The sequence below is a fragment of the Oryctolagus cuniculus genome, chromosome 3 (genome assembly GCF_964237555.1).
Source record: "Oryctolagus cuniculus chromosome 3, mOryCun1.1, whole genome shotgun sequence".
In the NCBI taxonomy this organism is placed as follows: domain Eukaryota; kingdom Metazoa; phylum Chordata; class Mammalia; order Lagomorpha; family Leporidae; genus Oryctolagus; species Oryctolagus cuniculus.
In genome coordinates, this window is record NC_091434.1 from 71762146 (window position 1) to 71779690 (window position 17545).

At 42.3% G+C, this 17545-nt stretch overlaps 1 protein-coding gene across 6 annotated transcripts in view; it reads left to right on the forward strand.

The window, feature by feature from the left end:
• Window positions 1-17545, forward strand: part of LRP2 (LDL receptor related protein 2) — a 302615-nt gene that overhangs the window by 111878 nt on the left and 173192 nt on the right. For all 6 annotated transcript variants that reach the window (XM_051849416.2, XM_051849415.2, XM_051849414.2 and 3 more), the window contains exons 2-4: window positions 512-619; window positions 3950-4075; window positions 10864-10980. In XM_051849416.2, the coding sequence (XP_051705376.2) occupies window positions 512-619; window positions 3950-4075; window positions 10864-10980 (351 nt within the window). The remainder of the gene's footprint in view (window positions 1-511; window positions 620-3949; window positions 4076-10863; window positions 10981-17545) is intronic.

The window sequence follows — 17545 nt, forward strand, 5'->3', positions numbered from 1 at the left end:
ACATTTTTATCAGTTCTTAAAATGATAATGCACAAACAGAAAAGAGAAACATTTAATCTTTTTCTTACTATTGGACATTGAGGAGGTTTGCAGTTTCCTTTGTTAGAAATAATGTCATGATGAAAATCTTTATTCTTTTACAAAAATCTTTGTGAAGTTATCTGGCTAGTTCTTGTGAAGTTCTGAGAAGGAAAAGTACTCGTTTAAGAATAAACATTGTTTGAAGGCAAGATACCTGTTGTCAAGTCACTTTCCAGATGGGTCGCATCAAAGCACACGCCAGTCAACTGGGGAAGAAAATGGTCCTCCCCTGGACCTCCGTGAAAATCTTTTTATATTATCGTTTCAAAAACGTTTTCCTACTTTTATAAATCGTTTGAATTCCTTGGATAACTGATTAGTTGAGTAATTTTGATTATTATAAAAATTTGCATTTCTTCAGTGAGAAGTCTGTGGGGACCTCATTTTTTCTTTTTTTTTAACCACCTTTCTGTTTCTTGCTGTGTTGCAGAATGTCACAGTGGGCATTTTCGTTGTGGAAACGGACATTGCATCCCTCTGTCTTGGAGATGTGATGGAACCAGAGATTGCTTGGATGACACAGATGAAGCTGGCTGCCGTAAGTGGGGAGGTGCAGGCTGAGCCCTGTTTTGAGTAGGCTGTTAGTGGCAATTTCAGTTGTGCTTTTGGGAAATAGAGCCAGGCTTGTTCAGCTTGTTCAGATCTTTTGAGATCTGTGTGGTTGAAGAGGGAACTGATGGCATTATTCCTTGTTTTACTCCCTTTCAGTTTAATCAGTTTCCATCTTATCTGTACCCATGATCATTTCTTTGATGCAGATATAAATTTGTGAGTGGTTTTCTGAAGCCTGCAAATGACTATTTTGATTATTTGCTTGGGAAGTTTTGTGCACCAACAAGAACAACAACAAAAATAATATTATCCGAATTACCATAATTTGAATTCGAGGAGTCTACTTTTGATTTTTCATTTTATTTAAACATTGTTTTAAAAGATTTTATTTATTTATTTGAGAGGCAGAGTTAGAGGGAGAGAGAGAGAGAGAGAGAGAGACAGAGAGAGACACACAGAGAGAGACAGAGAAAGAGGTCTTCCATCCACTGATTCACTCCCCAGATGGCCATAATGGCTGGAACTGGGCCAATCTGAAGCCAAAAGTCAGGAGCTTCTTTCAGGTCTCACACGTAGGTGTAGGGGCTGAAGCACTTAGACCATCTTCCACTGCTTTCCCAGGCACATCAGCAGAGAGCTGTATAGGAAGTGGAGCAGCCATATGGGATGCTGGCACCGCAGGTGGATGCTTAACCTACTATGCCATAGCACTGGCCCCTTATTTAAACATTTCAAATTTATTTATTTTATTTATTGGAAAGGCAAGGGGGAGAGAGAGAAAGAGAATGAGAGTGAGAGAGGGTCCCATCTGCTTGTTCAATTCCTAAATGCCTATTAGCAGACAGGCCTGGTTGCAGTGAAGCACAGAACTAAATCTGCTTCGGTGGCAAGTGCTTACAAGGCTGCCTATTAGCTGGAAGCAGGAGCAGAGCTGGGACTCAGACCTAGGCACTGGGATGTGGTTTGTAGGCATCCCAAGCAGCATCTTAACCACTATTCCAATACCTGCCCCGAGAAGTACATATTTTTTTTTTTTTTAAGGTTTGTTTATTTGAAAATCAGAGTGACAGAGAGAGAGAGAGATAGTTTGATTGAGGGACACACACACACACACACACAAACACACACACAGATCGTCCATTTGCTGGTTCACTCTCCAAATGGCCATAACAGCTGGGGCTGGGCCAGGCTGAGGCCAGGAGCCAGTATCTATCTCCTTCCAGGTCTCCATTTGGGTGATAAGGCTCAAGTACTCAGGCCATTATCTGCTGCCTTCCCAGGCACATTAGAATGAAGCTGGATCAGAAGCAGAGTAGCTGGCACTCAAACTGGCACTCCAGTACTGGATGCTGGTGTTGTAAGAGACAGCCACAGGTAGCAGGTAAAGCTGCTGCCTGCGTGCCAGCATCCCATATGAGTCCTGGCTGCTCCCCTTCCAATCCAGCTCTCTGCTATGGCCTGGGAAAGCAATAGAAGGTGGCCCAAGTCCTTGGGCCCCTGTACCTGCATGGGAGACCTAGAGCAAGTTCCTGACTCCTGGCTGCAGATCAGTGCAGCTCTGGCCATTGCAGCCAATTGGGGAGTGAACCAGCGGATGGAAAACCTCTCTCTTTCTCTCTCTCTGCCTCTCCTTCTCTCTTTGTGTAACTCTGACTTTCAAATAAATAAATAAATAAATCTTTTTTTTTTAAGAGACAGCTATAATACTGGCACAAAGGAGCCTATTTTCGAATAAAAGATGTAGTGTAACTTGTGTGAATTACCATAAAGAAATCAGAAAAATGGCTAGTGTATTCTTGAGTTTTTAAGAAAAAATTCTAATTAAAAAGTAAGACTACATAGTAAACAAACTAACAGGATGAATGCAGCAGTCCTTCCACATAGAGGGAGAGGCAGACATGGATAATGATGGGAGCCTGGCCCACAAAGAGATGCTGCAGATTCCTGAGCTGGATTGTAAGAGTGCTGACTTCCTCCCACCTGGCTAAATGACTTGTAATCAGAACTTATTGTGTCAAAGGTGTCATGAATTATAAATCACTTTTACATATAATTCATCAACAATCTTCAGAGGTAGGTTTCAGATTAGGAAACTGAGGCTTAGAGAAGTGAAGTCATTTACTAAAGGCCTCAGTGTTGGAGAGTGCCAGGCACAAATTCCAGCTTTAAGTCCGTGATGCTTCCCAACCTGCCTTGAGTGATCAAGCACTCTGCTGCAATTTCCTTCTTTCTGGGAAGCAAATGGACAAAGGCTATCATCCAAAAACCAGTGGCGGTGGAAAGTAGATGGCAAAATTAATTTGGCTTTGAATTGTTGGCCATTCTATGGCACACCAGTGAAATTGGCTTGTTCAGAAAATGGTGCATTTGAAGGGTGAGGAATAGGTCCAACTTTGACACACAAATGGATCACCTGGGATCTGGTTAAGGAGCAGATTTGGATTCCATGTGTTTGTGGTGGGTCCTGAGGTTCATCATTTCTCCAGGATTCCAGTCGATGCTGATCCTGCTCTTCTGCAGACCATACTTTGGGCAAAGGAAATAGCTATATTTGTGGAGATGTGATCAAATGCTACCAATTTGACTCCTCTGGGCTTACTGAGTTCATTTTTTGCTAAACAATAGGAACAAAAAGTCAAGTAACAGTGTACCTGGGATAAAACAATAAATGAGCAGTTACATCAACAACAATCACAGGGATTGCTATTATATTTCAATGTCCTACAATGATAATAGTAATATTACCAACAATAGGAGTAGCAACTAACATTATGTGGCACTGTTGAGAACATTATTAAATTTTTTTTGCAACAAACCATGAGATAAGAATAGTCTCCATTTTATGATGCATACATTAAAGTTCAGAAAACCTTCCAAAACTCCTAAAGTAAGTAAATTGTGGAAATAATAGTCATTTAATTCTGGTTTGGTCATCCTTTCCAAGTATCATGGAGTTTTGGACTCATGCTATTTAACTATTGGCTATTACAAAACATTTCAAATAATTTAACAATAACTCATGGTTAACTTTTACTTCAAAACTTAATGTGATGCTTTTGTCCTAAGTTTGCACAAAAGCATGTGTCTAGCCTGTTCTATGTTTCTGTGTTGATTTGGATCATCATTTTGTTGAGACACCATTGCAGGGATTATTTGACAGTGAACTGTCATTGCAGGCTACAGATTATCCTAAGACATGTTGACCATTTGCCTTCAGATATCTGGAGGAGTTGATACACATTTTTTTTTAAATCAGCTTTGGTAAAATGGGGGTGTTTGTTTGCCCTAATGAGTGCTTTTTTCTGGTTTGTTTTAGCTCATCCCTCCTGCCATCCGGGCTTTTTCCAGTGTCAGAGTGATGGGGCCTGTATCCCACACTCCTGGGTATGTGACAGTGATCTGGACTGCCAGGACGGCTCAGATGAACAGCAGCAGCATTGCCGTAAGTGATTAGAGAGGAATCTCGTTTGGGTCCTTTGGACAGATGAAATCTAGCCTAGCACAAATAGGTGACTGCCAGGCCCGAAGTGGTGAGGGAATCCGAATCAGCTGTTTCATCCAGGGGTTAGATGATAGTGAAAACATGAGTGGCCTGAAGAATTGTAACCCTGGTCTTTAATTTGGATGTGTTAGACTCAAGCAAGAAGCATTTTTATTGGTATTTGTGGGTGAGGGTCTTGGCATGCGTGCTTAGCAGGTGGATGAGTCCTTTCGCTCCTGTGGTGCACTCTGCATTGGAACTCTCCATCCCTTCTATCTCACTATTAAACCGCCTTCTCTGAGATTGAGTGAAGTGGGAGCTGGTAGGTGCATCTGTAGGAGGCATTGTTGGTGGTTGCACAGTAACTGCTGCTGTAGGATAGGCTGCAACAAGAAAGAAAATAGTAGCAATGAAGTAGACCTGGGAAACAGTCAGATTCCTGGGCATTGACGGGGTTCGAGATATTACCTGTAAGAAAGTTCTGATTTCCCCAGGCATAAAACTGGAAAAGAGTGTTTTAGTGCGAATGAAAATAATTTTGGGTGGGAGAATTATCTTGGGTAAGTATAAAATGGAAAACTGGGAGAAGTTTGCCTTCCGTGCATAATTTCATTGCTTTGCCTATAAGGATATTTGTATAATTTTAAAACCACCATTGTAGCATTGTGGGCATTTTCATTCCTACAAGGAAGGAAAGCCACAGCTTAAAGAAAAAGGAGATCTATATATGTGGGGAGCAACTGGGAGCAACTCGGACTAGACTAAGTTACTGGAATTAAGACTTATTCTATGCATCTGCTCTCCCACAATATGGCGCTGGGAGAGGAGGAAACAGCTTCTACACAGCTGCCTCCAGTTCAACCAATAAGCAGCAGGAGCTGCTCCTGATTGGAGGAGAGCAGCGTACCCGGCGTGTGGGTAGCAGAGTTGTGATTGGTGGAAGATGACTATAAAGGAGGAGAGAGATAACATGCACCAGGAACATCTAAGGGGAACATCTATCTGAAGGAACACCTGAGGAACATCTGAGCAGCCCCCGAGAGAGCCGGCCGGCGGTGTGCCGCTCCCCCGCGGAAGTGGGGAAAGTGGCAGGGGGAACCGCCCTTCCACGGAGGTGGAAGGGACGGTAGCCAACCCGGGAAGAACCAGCAGCAAACCCGGGGAGGGCCGAGCAGACGGAAGAACAGCGCAGGGTCCTGTGTCGTTCCTCCACGAAGAGGGGGAGCGACATATATAGTAAGAAGCCTAAGTGTAGGTTGTTCCAGTTTTGACTAATTTCCAGCTCAATAGCATTATTCACTTTCTCCCACTTTTCTGCCCTGTTTTATTTATTCTGTTAGTTTCCTGTGATTACATGAAAGTTGGTAATGTCTCGCATTTAGATTCCTATAATGTATCTTTCAATATCCACAAGAAAGAACATCAAAATCCCCCCCCCTTTTTTAAGGCTTATATACTTCTGCTCCCCCCCCCCCAAAAAAAAGGAAAAGAAACCCTGGAAAACCTTTCAGCAGGTCTAGCTTGGACCAATATGGAAACTGGAGAGAAGGCTGGAATGAACCACCTCATGGCCTTGACCCCAGCTACCCCTTTTTTAAATTAATTTATTTATTTGAAAGAGTTACACAGAGAGAAAAGAGGCAGAGAGAGAGAAAGAGAGAGAGGTCTTCCATCTACTGGTTCACTCCCCAAATAGCCACAATGTGCAGAGCTGTGCCAATCCAAAGTCAGGAGCCAGGAGCTTCTGTCAGGTCTCCCAAGCAGGTGCAGGGGCCCAAGGACTTTGGCCATCCTCCACTGCTTTCCCAGGCCACAGCAGAGAGCTGGAAGAGAAGTGGAGTAGCCGTGTCTTGAACTGGTGGCCATATGGAAAGCTGGCACTGCAGGTGGTGGCTTTACCCCCTACACCACAGTGCCCGGCCCCATCCCAGCTCCCCTTTGGAAGTGTCCAGCTCTAACCCCTTTGTGGCATTCATCATTCATTTCACCACATTGTGCCTCATTACATGCATGTCTTAGAAACCATGGACACTTGTCATCATTCTATGCTGGTGACATCAGTCAAGATTTAGTTGGCATTTCCACATAGTCACTGTCCACAAAGATCAAAGAAGAAACATTGTGTTTTTGATGACTACTTTGATTACTTCATATGGATTTTGTTTAGGTTTTTTTTTTTATTTGACAGAGTTAGACAGTGAGAGAGACAGTGAAAGGTCTTCCTTCTGTTGGTTCACCCCCAAAATGGCCGCTACGGCCAGAGCTACACTGATCCGAAGCCAGGAGCCAGGTGCTTCTCCTGGTCTCCCATGCGGGTGCAGGGGCCCAAGCACTTGGGCCATCCTCCACTGCCCTCCCGGGCCACAGCAGAGAGCTGGACTGGAAGAGGAGCAACCAGGACTAGAACCCGGCACCCATATGGGATGCTGGTGCCGCAGGCGTAGGATTAACCAAGTCAGCCATGGCGCTAGCCCCAGGAATTTGTTTAGTTTTTATAGTGACTAGCAATGGTGATTCCATGGCCTTCAGTATAAAAGATTGGAATTTAGCCCAGGTCTGTAGAATTTAGTATTGAGTGTGAATTCTTTTCAGTTGGGCCACTGAATGCCAAGGACCTTTTGAGGAAGAGAATGCCTCAAAATTCTCAGAATACCCAGAAGTTTTGATTTGGTTTATGCATAAAATGAAGACTATACAATTAAATAGCCTGTTAGGCTGGCCATGGGGTCTGCCAGCAACCAAGAGATGCTAATGATTGCGATGGCATGGTTAAGGGGAAACCAGCAACCTTGGGGCTGTGAAGGGTGGTGGTGGGACTGTCCTGAGAAAGACTGGGACAGGAACTGACTGGGCATGCCATGTCCAGATGGGATCCAACTATGTGTCAGGAATTGAGGTGGAAAAGCCAAAGGGGACTGCCAGATCTGGAAGAGGGAGATGGGAGATGGAAGTTCAGAAGTACTAAGAAGAGGAGGGAAAGCATGAAGCACAGAAGGGAGCAGGAAGAACTCACTCGTAAGGAGTGTGCCTGGACCATGATATTCTCTGTGGCGTCTCAAAGGCCCTGGGGACTTGGGGAGCGAGGGTGGCCTATAGATACTGGTGCTCAATGGGGACAGGATGCAGCTGGATTGGGACTCTCTGCAGAGTGGTGATAATGCTTTATTCAGCTTTATGTCCCCAAGACCTGGCATTCTGTCTGCCAAAGAGTAGAGTCTTTATAAATAGACACCAAATGCAGGCATGACGAGTTATGCACTTTTTGGCTAGATGTGCCATTTTGGCTCCATTTTCACTTGCTTCAGGCATAGATTGTGAAGAACGCTGAGCTGTCTTTTGGGTTACAACTTGTGATAGATGGCCCTTTACTAGTGATAACACTTTGCAGAGGGAATATGAGGTGCTAAGAGCCACTGCTTAGGGAAAGAGACTGGCAATAATGTTTATAGCAGTAAATTATAAGCATTGCTACAATCATTTTAAATGAGTATGGATTTCATATGGTAATTCTCATATTTTAATGATAAAAAGCTTCTTTATTAGATATTCTTTAATCACAGACAAAATATGCCACTGCTATGCTCACTCAGGTCATCGGAGGACTCCTGATTGCCAACTGCAGTGGACACTTTTCCTTCCTCGCCACACTGAATGGACTTTTCTACTGCACTGCTTCAGCTGCTGAAACTCCCTAGTCTCTTGTCTCGCTTCTTAGCTGCTCTGGTCTTTCAGTTTTGTTTTCCCCTTCTCCTCAGTCTCTGAGTATTGGTGCTGCTCAGAGAACTGCCATTTGTGGCTCTTCCCATTCTATACACTGTCCCAGGATGATCTTGCCATTCTCATGATTTTGGTGATGCTCTGTGGACTGGTGAGACCTGAATCTATAAATCCAGCTCAACTCAAGATGTCCCAACTGAACTAGTCGTCTTTTCATCTGAACTGACTTTTCTTTCTATGTTTGCTTGTTTGCATGTTTCTACCTTGATTCATAGGAATAAAATGTATTCCACAAGAAGATATTAGCAGAAAGTATAAAATCAATCCTCAAACTAGAGTTTTGTGAAATTATTTTATAATGAAAGTATTTTATTACTTAAAAAAGTTTTTTGTGACATGAAAGATGGAATCAATTAACATGAACATGTTTCATGATCACCTTGGCACCCATGGTAGAAACTTGGAAGTTGCTCTTGGTTCTTGCCTATTGCCCACATTTAGTCACCAACTCCTGCCTAACATGTCTGAAGTGTATATTTTCTTTTCATTTATGCTACCACTGCGAACCTCTCTCATCCGGGTGATGGCAGCAGCCTTTGAACTGGCCCTTCTGTCTCCTATCTTGTGCCCCCAACACTGATGCTGGAAAGATCTAACTAAAACTTTTGGTAGCTCTCCACTTCCAGGAGAAAGTTCCAGATCCCTTTTACAGTTCACAGTAGCCTCCTAGATGTGGCTGGGTTGACTTTTCCATGTCTAACAACTTGCCATTGAATTGTCCATTCGTGGCCCACCCTTTTGCTGCCAGACTGCTTGGTTCCAGGTAGCTCCTTTTTCTTTTTTGCTGTAGCTGATTCAGGCCAGGAGGAGAAACTGTCCCTGTGCACGATGCTATCCGTCAGTGAATTAGGCACCCACCGTGGTGCATCTGTACTTCCTGTGTGCCTATAAGTCCACTTTCACAATTGTCTTCTAATTATTTCTCCAGGTCTCCCCAAGGAGAATGAGCTCCTTGAGGGTGGCAGTTGTGCCTATTCATCTTTGTATTCTCTTTGCTGGTGTACTTTGTGGTACACAACAGCCCTCAATAGATGTTTGTGGAACAATGTGATTTCAATTTGTCCTTTCTTTACATTTGAATGAGCTTTTACTGCTGGTTCATAAATCATTTGAAATCTAAGCAGAAGGCATAGAAATATTTGACTAGAGTTTAAGGAGAAAGGCAAAGGAACTAAAATAAAAGCTCCTGGTTTAATTTCATATTTTGTATAAGGCGACTCATGACTTGCCTTTTCAGGAATAAAGAAAAGGAATAAATATAAGAAGGCTCTTTAATTTTATGTGGAAATTGGCAATGCATACTTAAATTTAGCGAGGAAGTATTAACCTTCTCAACTTTATTCAGATAAAATCATGTCTTCGCTGCAGTCAGAGTTCAGACATTTAACTGCCTGCCTTCTGGAAGAGTCTATTCTTTGTAGTAGAAGTAAAATTTAACCCACAGTTATAAACTAACAGGAGAAAATATGGAGTCATACTGTCAAAATGTCAGGTATAGGCTGGCTGGGAACTTCTGTTTGTTATTCAAGAGTTACATGACACATTCCTGATGAGTCTATTTTATTGGTTAAGCAGAAAATATAGGAACAAAGTGACAAGGAGGATGTAATCAATTAGGTGTCAAAAAAGGGATTAATTATGTATGTTTAAACTGTCAAGTACAACTCTAAAACTGTCATTTTCTGCTTGTCTCTTAGACAGATATTCCTTGTTAAGTTTTGATGGCACATTTCTTAACAGATGTCAGATTTTATTAGAAGATCAAAGTTTGCTGAACCTATGTGTCTTTACTCTGTAGAAGTATAGGAAATTCTATAAAACTCCAGGATAAAACTTTTCCTTCCGTTAGAGGGTTACAGTCTTCCTTTATTTAAAAATATTTTTATTTTATTTATTTGAAAGGCAGAGTTACAGAGAGAGAGAGAGGGAAAGAGAGAGAGAGAGGGAAAGAGAGAGAGAGAGATCTTCCATCTGCTGATTCACTCCCTAAATGGCTACAACAGCCAGCACTGGGCCAAAGCTAGGGGTCAGGAGTTTCTTCTAGGTCTCCCACATGGGTGCAGGGGGCCCAAGATCCTGGGCCATCTTTCGCTGCTTTTCCAGATAGTTAGCCGAGAGCTGGAGCAGAAGTGGAGCAGCTGGACTCTCACTGGTACCCATGTGGGATGCCAGGATCGCAGGCAGAGGCTTAACCTGCTCTGCCACAATGCTGGCCCCTGTGTTACAGATTCTTCTTTTTATGTGGACAATTTAAAAATTCCATTCCATAATAAATTAATATTCCCAAGTCATGGTAATTCCTGCCTCAGATTTACAGAGTAGCCTTCACATCTTGCTTGCAGGCATTGATTCATTTGATTTTATTGATTTATCCAGAGGCAAATTCAAAAAACTGCTGATGTCTTTGCTCTACTTACTTTAATTAGGACAGGACAAAATCAAATGGGAAAAATCAAGCTAATTATAAGTTTATTTCACTTAGATTGACACATGGTCAATGCAAGATAGTTTATATAATAGAGAAGGCTAAAAAATGCACTCATTGTCATTGCTCAGGTGTAACTATTGCTAACTCTTTGACATATTTTTGTTTTGTTAAAAGAAGGATCTCAATGTGGAGTGTGAACCATCCTTGGTTAATGCTTACATCTGCAAAAGTCTTATTTCATTCATCTTCTTTACCATTGCTTTTCAATCTATATTGTGTTGTGAACACACATTGATGATGAAATTGACCACACGAGTCCATTTAAGTGTCAATACTATTAAGATACCAATAATAGCTTTGCTTTTGCACTGTGAGCTCGGCTTGGCAGTAGTTGCTATCCCTAGTGTTCCTAAGAACTTTATGTTAAATATACCCTGTACTTGCCCTTTCTTTGCAATACTCTCACCAACATTTGGGAAATATCAATAGATTAATCTGTGTCTGGCGGTATTAAAAATGCAGTAATATTTTTTCCCCTTCACAGCTGGGAGAACATGCTCGAGTCACCAGATGACGTGCTCCAATGGTCAGTGCGTCCCCCGCGAGTACAGATGCGACCGCGTCAGAGACTGCTCGGATGGAACTGATGAGAGAGACTGCCGTGAGTCCCTTTCAGTCCTTGCACTGTCTTTAGTTTCACCCTTGTCCCTTTGGCATTTTAATCAATTTGTTAGGTTTGTTGATGGACAGAAATGCCTACAATACACCTGTTGTTATTGAAATCTCTTGGCAGATTCTTTTGTGGATTAGAGGTGATGTTCTGATAGGAGTCTGTTTTTCACAGGACAATCTAAGTGTGTCCTGCCCTAGCACATCAGGTTATTATGTTTTTTGAAGTCAGAAACTTCTAACATTAGCACAGCATCCGAGAGGATCACTGAATACCTGGAGTACAAAATCCAGTTTGGTTAATTTTAACTTTTTTATACCGCTGTGGTAAGTTTCTGGGTCAAATTTCTCATTAGTTTTTCTGCTCTTGTGGACTCAACATTTTCTCTCTTTCTTGCTTTTTGAAGATTTATTTTATTTCTTTGAAAGACAGAGTTACAGAGAGCGAGAGTGAGAGTGAGAACGAGAGAGAGATCTTCCATCTTCTGATTCACTCCCCAAATGACAGCAACAGCCAGGACTGGACCATGCCAAAGGCAGAAGCCAGGAATCTCATCTGGGTCTCTCATGTAGGTGCAGGGGCCCATGGACTTGGGCCATCTTCCACTGTTTTCCCAGGTGCATTAGCAGGGAGCTAGATTGAAAGTGGAGCAGCCGGAACTCGTTCCCATATGGGATGTTGGTGTTGTATGCAGTGGCTTAACCTGTTACACCACAATGCTGGCCCTGGACTCAACATTTTCTGGCTTACCTTTGTAAAGTGTGACATATTGCAAATGGCTCTATCTAAAATAACAGCATTCTATATCAGTCTGTGACTAAACGCAAAAAGAGATTCAAATAACAGTATAGTATGTATAACATATAAATATTACCATAATCCAAATAAGAAAGGGTGATGATGGTACACTGTGCACCAACAAATAAGTAAAGAGTAACTTGACTTTCTTGCAATTTATTTACATATCCATGTTTTGAAATCCATGCATAGATTTTTCATAATGTACATTTTTCATCAACTTTTTAAAAATCCTTATATGGATGGATTTCAGATTTTTTACTGCATAACAACATCTTTTAAAAAATTATTTGCTATTTATTTATTTATTTGAAATGCAGAGACACAGAGAGAGAGAGAGATACCCAAATCCCTGCAATAACTGGGGCTGGGCCATGGTAAAGCCAGGAGCCAGAAACTCAATCTAGGTTCCCATAATGAGTAGCAGGAACCATCACCTGCCCTCTTCCAGGATGTGCATAAACAGTAATTTAGATCAGGAATAGAGGTGGGGATTGATTCTAGGCACTCCCGCCTGGGATGTACACGTCTCAAACTGGGTCTTAACTCTAAGCCAAGTGCACATTCTCAAAAGTTATATCCTTTGATTCTGTTTTCCATGAACCTTTGGAAATACCCTGCTATACAGAAAAGGAAAAACTTGTGCCTAAAATGGTCCAGATTCTTGCTGTATCCATACCCTTGTCACACTCTACGTTAAAAAAAAACAAACAAACAAACAAACAAAAAAAACTCTTCAATACTTCTTCCCTGTCTTGTTATTTTTCTTTTAGAGAAGGGGCTGTGCTATTTTTTTAAAGTATTATTTTATTTATTTGAAAGGCAAAGTGACAGAGAAAGAGGGAGAGATAGATCTTCCATCCTCTGGTTCAGTCCCCAAAAGGCTGTGAAACCAGTAGCCTAGAATTTGATCTGAGATCCTGCTACAGAGATAGCGGGGCCCAGCATTTGGGCCGCCTTCTGCTCCCCCAGGCACATTAGCAGGGAGCTGGATCAGAAGTGGATCCACGGCTCTGAGGCTGATGCTCACTTGGGAAACCGGCCTCCCGGTGGCCACTTAACCTGTTAACGGCACAATGCTGGCCCTGTGGGCTGTTTGTTTTTGTCTATTTCCTGACAGAGTTCCTGCAACAGTTCTGTTCTGGTATAATTTCCATAGTAAATGTTCTTTTTTGAAAAAGACTGTTATCTCCGATTTGGATTTCCCTTCACTTTGGAAATCATGCAGAGAATTTAGACTCATCAGTGGCAGTCGGAGATGGTTGTGTATATCCAGTTGCCACAAAACAGTAAGTTCATGAGTTAAGGACTCTTAATAGTTGGTAAAGCAAATGGTAGGTCTCTCATTGAGGCAAATAAAGGAGAGATTTTTGATTAATAGTAGTGATAGATTATATTTTGTAGCATATTGTAAATTTTGGAGTATTATAGAAATTCTGGTTATTATTAGATTCCTCATGAAAGATAATAGGGCAGGCATTTTCATACTCTCTTATGAATAAAGAAATGAAAGCTTCAAAGGGGAGACTGGCTTGTTCAAGGGTGTGTGGCAGAGCTAGGGCTCATCCTGTGTTCTGGCTCCAAGTCTGGTGGCTGCGTTTTGTGGAGGACTTTATTGACACAAGAGGAAGACGTGCCTTGTGCAAGTTTAAGAGAACACGAGGCCTGTGCCCCCAGTCAGCAGTCTGTGTCTTTATCCCTTATTTACAAGTGGAGAAAAGTGAGTGCAGTATTGCAAATGCAATGGGACTGAAGGAAACCGTCACTCTGGGGCAAAGAAAAGGCAGCTGCAGCAGACTGGGTCTTTTCCATGTGAACTCTCTGCAGCCAAGTGTAATGTCACTGGTACAGTTGCATCACAGCTTTGCCACTGGACCTTCTAGAATAAACCTGGCAGGAGGTGAGCATGCAAGTAGTTGTGATAAAGAGAATGAAGGAAAGGAAGTGAGCTTTATAAACTATATCTGGGCAGGAAGTTTTAAATAAATACTTTTCAAGGGCAAGCGACTGGTGAAATAAGGACTTCTCCAGGGAAGGGAGCCAGATTTGTAACTCACTGTTTCTGGACGCATACAAGTCAAGTCATGGATGCTTCAGGGCACACGGTGACCCTAAACAACTCTCACACATGGCAGGGGTCTTGCAATAAGGTGCTCTTTCCTATTTTCTTCTACCTTTTTCATTACTACGTTTTATTTATGGAGGAGTGTAAAAAAAATCCCATAAGTCAGAGGAAATTAAGAAAGAAATCTTCCTGCTTCCTTGTTAGTGCTTTGATCTGGTCACAGCTAGATGCAGACAAGAAGGAAATGAATGGCCTGGATCAAAGTCTTTAGACAGTGCCAGGATGGGGGAGGGGAGGAGAATTGGCCCTATCTCCACTACCCCCCACTCCAAAGCTTTGTGGAAAGTGGGAAAAGGAACTGCCATTCAACTGGCACCAATCACTAATTTACACTTCTCCTATCAATCCTGCCATGCAGATGGGATACTTTCCCAGATCTGCCAGGATTATTAAGGGTTATCAAGCAGCAAGGGTGGAGGAACAAGAATTTTAACCTAGGGCTACACATTATGCCAATGCACTCAGAATTCTTTTCTCCAGCAATGGAAGTTTATAAAGGGTTTTTGCCTGAAGGTTACTTAGCTATTTTATTATTACTTTTTAAAAAATCTCTACTTAAAGCTTTTATTATAGAAGATTTTAAATGTAAACTCTTTTGCACTAAGCATTCAGTTACATCAATTATCAGCTTGTAGTTAATGTTGCCTACATCTCCCACCTATTATTTTGAAGTAGTTATCAAATATCCTAAATTTCATCTGTAAAATTGCAAAACTGTCTTTAAAGTTTAAGGACTAAAACATAACCATAACACCATTGTCATTTATAAAAATTAAACATTCTTTAATTATAATCAGAAATAGTCATTTTTTATTTTATTATTTTTAAAAAAGATTTATTTATTTATTTATTTGAAAGGCAGAGCAACAGAGAGGAAGAGACAGAACTTTTCCATCCACTGGTTCACTCCCCCAGAGGACAGCAACAGCTGGGGTTGGGGGAAGCCAAACCCAGGGGCCGGGAGCTTCATCCAGGTCAGGGATGGAGGCAAGGACCCAATCACTTGGGCCATCTTCCACTGCCCTCCCAAGTGCATGAGCTGGAGTGGAAGTGGGGCAGCCAGGACTGGAACTGCTGCTCTTATCAGACGCTAGGGTTGCAGGCAGCTGTCTAACCTGCTGTGCTGTAATGCTGGCTCCTAGTCAGTTTTTTTTTAAACTTCCTCAATTATCTTGCTATTATTTTTTACATTTGCTATTCAAATTAAAATCCAAGTAAAATCTTAATGTTGAAGTTGATGTGTCTCTTAGCCTTTCAGTTTGTAGGATTTCCTTCCATTTCTGTTCTTTATCCTTGCAACTCATTTTTGGAAACTGCAACAACAGCAAAACAGGTCCAGAGTTTTCCGCAGTTTGGATATTGCCCATTGCATTCCTGAAGTCCTTTAACATGTTCCTCTGTCCTCTGTATTTTCTGGAAATTAGTAGGTAAACCCAGGGTTTCCCCCATTCGCATGGGTACCATTTGTGGCTGGGTAGTTCTTTATGAAGTTGTCTTGGCCATGTAGGGTGTCTAAACAATATACTGGGCACCAGTAACATTACTAGTTGTGATGACCAAAAATGTCCCTAGACATTGTGCAGTGTCTTCTGGGAGTAAAATCACCCTTTGCGGCTCCAACTTCAGAACCAGTAACGTGGAAGCCAGAGCACCTGCGAAGCCTTCCCTGGAGTGGGCAGGCAGAGGCGAGGGAGAGCACTTTGCATGTAGGTGTACATTTCTGTTGGAAGGCACACAACACCTTGCTGTGTCTCTCTTTGTGATGATCATGGCTGAGGTGCCCTTAGTTGTGGTGGTATTGCGTTATTTGAGATGTCGCTTCAGGTATGTAACAGTTACTAGCTGCTGTCAATGAAAACGTTCCCAGGTGATCTGGGTGTAAGCGAGGCTTGGCCTGCAGCGGTCTTCATGGAGCCGGACACTTCAATGTTCCCGCAGTTGTGATGCACGGAGATCCTTCCTTGTGCACAAACTTGGAATCAACTTACGAATATCACTTGTTTACATGTTTCTCAGAAATGAGGTTGTCTGTAGCAATAGGTCTTAGTACACTACCCACCTAGAAACCGCCTAATGTTTGAAAACTCTCAAGTGGGACTTCCTTCTCTCTCCCCCAGTATGGGAGCAGATCAGCAGGCTTTTCCTGGCAGCCCCTGGGGTCAGAGCAGACCCCTAGGGCGCAGTCCCTCCCGCCTCAGGCCTCTGAAATCAAGATGTTGAGCTCCTGGAGTACCTGGTGTCCTTTCCAGGCATTCCTTTGCAGAACAAAGAATGGTGTGTCGGAGTCCTCGCAGGGAGGCAGGAGAGGGGAGGTCACAGAAGGCATGCGATGGTGAGGAAGGTGGGAGTAGTAGGTGCCAATCAGAAGATGGCCTTTTAAACGCATTTAGGATGGTATGAGAGGTTCTTGCTGTGTTTGCTTCTTTTTGCCTGCTCTGTTCCTACACGTGGGAACTTTCGATTATTTTACTGCTTGAGAAATGCTTCAGAACATATATACTAAAAGCCGCGAAATAGGAAAAACTCATTTTCTCCCCCTAAGTTATTTTGTTATTCAATGACACCATCTGTAAAATGGCATTTGCTGTTAAGCTGCTTGTCAATTAATTTTTTTTAAGCAACAGAGAGATTCAAAACTGCAGTCCATTTTACTTCTAATGGGATTAGCATCAAGGAAAAACCACTCATGCAGGGTCTAAGATAAACATCAGAACAATGCAGCAATTATGGGCCATTCAATTAATATATTGAAGTGACTTTCAGTTGCTCAAAAGTAGTGCAGGGTTTTTTTTTTTTTTCAGTTAAGTAAAAAGATTATTTTGTTTTATTGAGTACCATATTAGAATGGTTTTGGTGTGAGTAAAACTATGGCTAATTATCGCTGGTTTGCAGCACTTTTGTTACTTAGGAATGCCAAAGAATGGGTAAAATCCCTGTTACAATGAAGGCTTTCTTGCTGGTAATCAGCAGTATTTGGTCTGCCTGCAACTGGGGCTGCTTTGTTCCTGAAGTTTTATTTCTATTGACTTTCTGTTCTTTAGAATTTAAACATTTTCCTTTATGTATCTAACTGCTGAGACTCCCAACTGGGCAAACAGTTGGAGGGGAATAAAGAAGATGGTCCAAGTCATTCTGTGGACTGTGAGAGCTCCCAAAGAACATGTTGTTCTTCAAACTCAGCTGCACACTTAAGCTGCCCACTGAGCCTTGCTCTCAGCCTCTCTCTACTCGAGGTCAGACGGGAACAGCGGAGAGACTTGCCAAGTGACCCCATCTTTCGTAGCACATCACGGTTGTACCCTTTTAGCATTCTCACAGTTGAGGTAGAATTCAGAGCCTTGATACCTAGAGGAAAGATAGAAAAATCTCATTTATTTAGTGCCCACCATGCCAGTATATTGTAAGTATCTCAGATCTTTACAAAGTCCTGAGGGGTGGGCATTTAGCTTAGCATTAAAACACCTGTGTTCCACATCCAGAACTTGGGTTTTGTACTGGGCTCCTTTCCTGATTCTAGTTTCCTGCTAACGAAGACTCTGGGAGGCAGCAGTGATGGTTCAAGCCACTGCGTTCCTGGCAGATCTGGATTGAATTCCTGGCTCCTGGCTTTGGCCCTGGGCCCAGGCTGCTGGG